This window comes from Hipposideros armiger, unplaced genomic scaffold (assembly GCF_001890085.2).
Source record: "Hipposideros armiger isolate ML-2016 unplaced genomic scaffold, ASM189008v1 scaffold_988, whole genome shotgun sequence".
NCBI classification, from domain to species: domain Eukaryota; kingdom Metazoa; phylum Chordata; class Mammalia; order Chiroptera; family Hipposideridae; genus Hipposideros; species Hipposideros armiger.
Window position 1 is genome coordinate 142,669 of NW_017732338.1, and position 7,213 is coordinate 149,881.

Consider the following 7,213-nt stretch of genomic DNA (forward strand, 5'->3'; position numbering starts at 1 on the left):
AAGAAGACGCGCATCATCCCGCGCCACCTGCAGCTGGCCATCCGCAACGACGAGGAGCTCAACAAGCTGCTGGGCAAGGTCACCATCGCGCAGGGCGGCGTCCTGCCCAACATCCAGGCCGTGCTGCTGCCCAAGAAGACCGAGAGCCACCACAAGGCCAAGGGCAAGTAGAGGCCCGCTTTCTCGGCGGCAACTCCAGCAGGTCCACTCGAAACCAAAGGCTCTTTTCAGAGCCACCCACCTTTTCACTAAAAGGGCTCGCGTGTTCCTTAATTTAGGATAACTGAAAGTGACATTTAACGCAGTTGGTCGGTAGATGTCAGTAGTTACGCACCCTAGAGAGAGGAAAATAACATCCACTTGAAAGTTACAATTCAAACAAAAGTTACCTTCAGCCCATCAAAACGGATACAGAGATACTTTCTCACAAGTAATTGAGGCCTGCAGTGCAGCCGGCTAAAACCGTGAGAAAACAATCGGGGGGAGGACAATGCTTGTCCAAAGGTGAATAGTTGCAAAAGTCTACAAACTAAGGAGTAATAAAGCCGCCTTCAATCTTCAAAGGACTTGTTTTGCATCTTAATGGCACAAACCATCTGCAGTTAGCCCCTCCCCCGTTGCTGGGCCCTAATCACTAGGAAACAGGAATGCAAAACTACATGCCCCGGAGTCCTGTCCTTGAGGCCGAGCTTAATACTGGCTTCAGAGGGACTCGAAAAAGCCACACACTGTAATCTTGTACCATGTACAAATCAGGATATTTTTCTTAACCTCGTGTCACACACGCCTCTGGAAATTGTAAAACGTAGTGGAGTGTTTTTAGATGAGGATGGTATAATTACTGGAAAGTAAATATGTGTTCATGTAGTTATCAAGTGTGAAATTACTTCAGAATAACTCCTCATATTAGTCAATTACTAATCGTCTTGGTGCATTTAGAAAATCTGCAAAAACCTTAGAGGATAACTAAAAGATCTCTAAATTTAAACAGAGAAATCAAGAAATTGATGCGAAATTAACCTTTTGAACTTGAATGAGGCTAAAAAAATCAGTTGGCCAATCACATCTAGCGCGCGTCTTTTCAAAAAGATGAAAGGAAAGCCAGTTTCAGGTGCCAGAATTTAACATTTTTAGTCAGCATACAAGAGACATCGTTGTAATAGTTATACTAAATTCTGCCGAGAAAGGTCAAAGAAAATTGTAAAGAAACGGCACGAAGACTAGTGGAGAGAAAGGATTGAAAACATCAGAAGTTGAAAGGTTGCGAGAATGGAAGGTGTTAATTTTCTGTCTGAAGCATAGGTGGCTCATGTGATCAGGAAGTGAGCGCCGCTTCCAATACAGTCCCCGCGAGACGTGATGGACAGATGCCCAGGCCAATCAGAGCGGGATTCTCATTATATATACTGGTGCAGAGGTCCCGCACACTATACCAGCTATCTGGTTTCTATAAGTCGGTATGGCTCGTACAAAGCAGACGGCGCGCAAGTCCACCGGCGGGAAGGCCCCGCGCAAGCAGCTGGCCACCAAGGCGGCCCGGAAGAGCGCGCCGGCCACCGGCGGCGTGAAGAAGCCGCACCGCTACCGGCCCGGCACCGTGGCCCTGCGCGAGATTCGGCGCTACCAGAAGTCCACGGAGTTGCTGATCCGCAAGCTGCCGTTCCAGCGGCTGGTGCGCGAGATCGCGCAGGACTTCAAGACGGACCTGCGCTTCCAGAGCTCGGCCGTGATGGCGCTGCAGGAGGCGTGCGAGGCGTACCTGGTGGGGCTGTTCGAGGACACCAACCTGTGCGCCATCCACGCCAAGCGCGTGACCATCATGCCCAAGGACATCCAGCTGGCGCGCCGCATCCGCGGGGAGCGGGCATAAATCTCGTTCCTCCACTGGCATGTGCGCTACCCCCAAAGGCTCTTTTCAGAGCCACTTCCGTTCTCACCGAGAGTGTCTGTTTCACTAATGGCTTTGCCCCTAAAGAACGTACCCTTGGGGCAGACCAGAGGAAAGGGGCGAAGGGATAATGGGTTTATCGCTCAAACTACGGCCACCTCATTTTTCTCACGCAAAGTAGGTGTAAATGTAATCGCAAAGCCTCCCATATCGTGTGTGCTCATACTGTCTACTTAAGGAAACTTGAGGTAACAGCAATTGAAGCAATAGTGTCACCGCAGCGATCAAGTTACCACTTGCACCCTTGAGGAATCCAGGTGGAAAGAAAATCCCAAGGAAAGCAGCTACAAACCATGTAAATGGCACTCAGTGTACCTCCACATCGGACAGTAAACTGGCAGCAGAATCCTGGTTAACTGATTTATCCACATCTCAGGAAGGCTAGGATTTTGAGCATTTCCTTATAAGAATTGTGTTTCTCATTGTTTAGTAGCACCTGGTAACCCTGCAGGATAAAATCTGAAATGTTACCCTCTGTACCCACCCCAAGGTCTGATACTGTAAAATCACCAAATAAGCCTTAGCTTTTATTCCCCAGCTTCCAGGAGCCTGGCAGTGCAAAGTGCCTGAGGAGCATTCCACAGGCATAAGGCTTTCCCACCACGGATTCAACTCAACTCTCTTCTAAGAGCCACCCACGGGCACACCAAAAAGGACTGTTGCCCTGTAATCTTGACTGGTATTTAAGATTATGCTCAATTACTTGAGTCTAACAGTTAAGTTCCTTTCAAGTGCTTTTCTTCGGTTCTCTTGACAGGCTAGTGCCTCAATTTATACATACTGCCAATTTGTGTACAGCTGGTGTACATTATCCTCCCTAATACAGAAAATGGAAAACAATACTTTGCTCATCTAAGCATTCAAGAAGACTACCTGACAAACTGGCATGTGTACATTGTCATTTCTGCCCTTCAAGTTTGTGAAATGAGTGAAAAGGCTTTCCTTAAATTTTAATAAATTTTTTTTCTGGAAACTAGATCACTACTGCAGACATTACCCCATCTGCTTGTGCTCATGTGCTATACGTGCCTGTGAGTGGGGTTCACGGGGAGGAGGACCTAGCACTAATTTTTTGTAATATTTTGTAAATATACAAAATTTAGGTTGATGCTAATATTGCACCAAATTAAAGTGCTTTTTATTTGAATTAGCACCTTAAGCAAAAGAAAGTGCTGAGTATCCCCTCTCAGCAATCAGCCTTCCTCTGGAAAGCAAGAGAAATATTTGGAGAGAAGTGCCCTTGCATGCTCCCCACCCCCGCTGATCCAATGGAAGGTAATGTCTACACAGACTGGTATTCTTACGTGTGTAGCTCCCTTTTCTCCTTCTGGGTTGGGGAACTAAACTATTAATCGGTCAGGAAGGGCCCACAACAGAGGTGGACCTATCTACAGTGATCAATCCTCTTGCTGGCTGGGAAGGGCACCCTGTCCTGGAAATATGCAGTCAGTATACTTCTCCAAATAAGTCTTTCATTTGTGATTATATGAAGATTTTATTCGGGGGCAGTAATTCTAATTACGTGGACACAGATATGCCATATCTCTCAAAACACCCCATGTGCTGAGCAGCCATGGTCTGGCAGCCTCCCACTTAAGCTCTTTCTGGCCTTTCAGAAAGCTTTCATCACTCCATACAAGGAACTGGATTTTGCTATAGGAATGGCACACAAAAATGAATATTCGGTGCCACCAAACCTGCCTCATGTTAATGGCTAGGTGGTGATCCAAGTAAAATGAGATCACCTGGGTAGTAATGACGATCAAGAATTTCAGAAAGCATTGGATGAATGTGCATGTGTGAACTCAGGAGATAAGTCTGGGATGGACATAGACTTGGGAATCATTAGTATAGAAAAGAATTGACAGAGTGGCCTGCAGATCTCTTCTGGTTCCTCCCATCTCTTCTAATCTCTTGTCATTTGCTTGCACATATCAAAGCCCTGAGTCTGCTGATGCTTTGTGTTGAATTCCTACTTTCCACTAATTCACACCTTCTTTAATCCTCAGACCATAGGTTACCTCACAGACCTTCCTACTCCTATTCCCTCCCCTAACATCCTGTATCTATTTTTCTTGATATGTGCTTTGTGTGTTACTCATTAGTTTCTCTGAACCGTATTTTACAAAACTATCCTTAATGCATGGTATCTAAGTATGTAATAAGAATGTTAAAATGACCAAGATTGACTAAAACTGGACATCTATTCTGGCAGTGTGGTACCTATGTCATCAGGTAGTATCTCCAAGTACTTTTAGTAATTACTACATTCAAAATAATCACATCAAATGTTAAAGGTTATGATGAAACCTGTCATTTAAGCTCATTTCCAGTATGGGCCTGGATGACCATCTCAAGTAAACGTAATTGGTGTTTTAGACCCAATATAACTTTGAAACTGGTCTAGTTTAAAACAAACAAAACGTCAACTCATTTCCACAGGTTCCTACATACCAATTGTGAAATGAGGACAATGGAGGTCAGGGAGTCAAGACTGGAGCCAAACTACGTTGAATAAGACGTAAAGTAGTTGCAAGTGTAACAGGTCGTGCTACCTTTTCTGTGACTGTAAAAGTGGCTCTAAAAAGAGCCTTTTGTTTGTTTCCATCTTGATTCTTACTTAGCCTTGTGGCTCTCGGTCTTCTTGGGCAGCAGCACGGCCTGGATGTTGGGCAGGACGCCACCCTGCGCGATGGTGACCTTGCCCAGCAGCTTGTTGAGCTCCTCGTCGTTGCGGATGGCCAGCTGCAGGTGGCGCGGGATGATGCGCGTCTTCTTGTTGTCGCGGGCCGCGTTGCCCGCCAGCTCCAGGATCTCGGCCGTCAGGTACTCCAGCACGGCCGCCAGGTACACGGGCGCGCCGGCCCCGACCCGCTCGGCGTAGTTGCCCTTGCGGAGCAGCCGATGCACGCGACCCACGGGGAACTGCAGGCCGGCCCGCGACGAGCGCGTCTTGGCCTTAGCGCGCGCCTTGCCGCCCTGTTTTCCGCGTCCGGACATGATAACGAAGAAGCCGCAGCGCCGACCCGAGTCTGAGGCGAGCCGCCCAGGGCGCCCCTTCTTATAGTCGTGCCGAGCGGACTTGCAGCCCTTTCGCTTAAACCAATGGAGCCCGGGGTTTGAAATACGCCGATTCTGACTGGCCGACGTTCGCGTGTGACGTTTCCAGCCTCGCCGCCAATCAGCCGCGACTTTGTTCATCGCCTCCTTTAAGAGGCTGGGGCGCGCGCGGCCGCTCGCAGCTTCACGTTCCGTCTCTCCTGCGTTTTTCCGTTTGGTCCCGCTGCTCCCCACGACCATGCCCGAGCCGGCCAAGTCGGCGCCCGCCCCGAAGAAGGGCTCCAAGAAGGCGGTGGCCAAGGCGCAAAAAAAGGACGGCAAGAAGCGCAAGCGCAGCCGCAAGGAGAGCTACGCGGTGTACGTGTACAAGGTGCTGAAGCAGGTGCACCCGGACACGGGCATCTCGTCCAAGGCCATGGGCATCATGAACTCATTCGTCAACGACATCTTCGAGCGCATTGCGGGCGAGGCGTCGCGCCTGGCGCATTACAACAAGCGCTCGACCATCACGTCCCGGGAGATCCAGACGGCCGTGCGCCTGCTGCTGCCCGGGGAGCTGGCCAAGCACGCCGTGTCCGAGGGCACCAAGGCCGTCACCAAGTACACCAGCTCCAAGTGAGCGCCTGTGCAGCACCCTGGAACCCAAAGGCTCTTTTCAGAGCCATTCAGACTTCGAAAGAGAGCTGTTACTCACTTTTTACATTGGGTGTTTTTTATTTGCTGCATAGAAAGAACTTAGTTTCCTGGTATTCGTCTTGTCAGAAACTACTTCCACTAGAACACAGCTGATACTTGTGAAGTATCAGGTTCAATATCAGACAAACGTAGTACCGACAAATGAAGTATACCCTTTAAGTACCTTTCCACCAAAAACAATTCTATCTTAAAATGTCAACCTGGCAAAAGTTTTCCTTAATACTGCTCGGAGCTCTTTTTAATTTTAAACATGTATCTTACTAATTAATAAAGCACTTGGAACATTAAGAATGTAGAAATCGTATTCCCTTTGAGGTGGGGAAAGCTGACCCTGGTTCTCCTTCCCTTGCTTGCCCTGTGTTTGGATTTCTCAAATATTGAGTTAGAAAGGCAGAAGACGAGAACAAACCTGGGAACCCCAGTCCTCTCTGAGTCAGTCAGGTGCTGGTGGCAGCGACAGCCAATCCCGACGCTGGGCGGCTAGTTTGAAGTGAACCACGTTTCTCTGGGATTCTGTCCTCATTTGAGAATTCTGGGATTTGTGGGAGGAACTGCCATTTTATCCACTTTCGCATATTTCTGATAGGAGTTCTTTTGGGGAGGGATTAGCTTGATTCCATACCTTTCAGGTCAAATCCTTTCCTTGTTTTCTCTCTGTGTCTCTTGTATGTACTGTTTCTCTGTTAATTGGAAGAAATTTTAAAAGAAAATTAGAACACAAGGTCCATTCCCTACCCCAATTCAGGAAGCCAAAATCCATCTTTCCATTTTAAGCCCTAAGGAATGGCATACATATTTAAAAATAATATGGTCTTTGCCCACAATCAGCATGGAAACCTTCCGCATTGAGTTATTAGCTGAAGGTTTTTTATGATACCCTTTAGTTACAGTACTCCAGTGGCTCAACAATTTCACTCCTGGGTGTTTACATGAAAATATTCTGCACACATGAAACTGGACACCTACAAGAATGGAGCAGTCCTATTTTTAATAGCAAAATACTAGAAACAAACATGTTTGTGGCCATGTCACACAATGGGATAACATATAGCTGAGAAAATTATTGCAATCCACAGCGCTTGGTTGAGGTTCAGAAACACAAATCTCAGAAGGTTCATATGTAGTACCATTTTATAAAGCTCAAAAATAAAACCAAATTATTCACTATTTAAGAGATGGCTTTATGAATACATGTTTTAAAATATCAGGCAGTGGGTACCTCCATGATACAGGTAGGGAAAGGGAACAGAGAAAGGCTCAGATAAATAACATCAGTAGCGTAAAACAAGCACCAAGCATCAACTATTTTGTCATAAGAAAATCCTATAAATGAGAACCCTAAACCATTTTTGTATCTATATCTTCTTGAATATAAAGCGCTGAAGAAGCATTTTGAGCAAGCTGTTCAACATAATCTGCTGTTTTGATAGAATTGCTTAAAGAATATAGTGGCTGTAATTGCCGTGGCTATGATAGAAATAACTGCTGCAAGGCCTGCTACCATGAGTC

At 46.8% G+C, this 7,213-nt stretch overlaps 3 protein-coding genes across 3 annotated transcripts; 2 read left to right on the plus strand and 1 right to left on the minus strand.

Annotated features, from left to right (window-relative positions):
- The first annotated feature begins 1,442 nt into the window (after positions 1 to 1,442).
- Positions 1,443 to 2,924, plus strand: LOC109375743 (histone H3.1). Its single transcript, XM_019631268.1, has one exon. The coding sequence runs from the start codon at positions 1,460 to 1,462 to the stop codon at positions 1,868 to 1,870; it is 411 nt and encodes a 136-aa protein (XP_019486813.1). The 5' UTR covers positions 1,443 to 1,459; the 3' UTR covers positions 1,871 to 2,924.
- Positions 2,925 to 3,011: 87 nt separating this feature from the next.
- LOC109375734 (histone H2A type 2-C-like) lies at positions 3,012 to 5,325 on the minus strand. The gene has a single exon (XM_019631257.1). The coding sequence runs from the start codon at positions 5,246 to 5,248 to the stop codon at positions 4,565 to 4,567; it is 684 nt and encodes a 227-aa protein (XP_019486802.1). The 5' UTR covers positions 5,249 to 5,325; the 3' UTR covers positions 3,012 to 4,564.
- On the plus strand, positions 5,247 to 5,627 carry LOC109375708 (histone H2B type 1-like). The gene has a single exon (XM_019631206.1). It carries the CDS (start codon positions 5,247 to 5,249, stop codon positions 5,625 to 5,627), a length of 381 nt encoding a protein of 126 aa, XP_019486751.1.
- Positions 5,628 to 7,213: the final 1,586 nt, after the last annotated feature.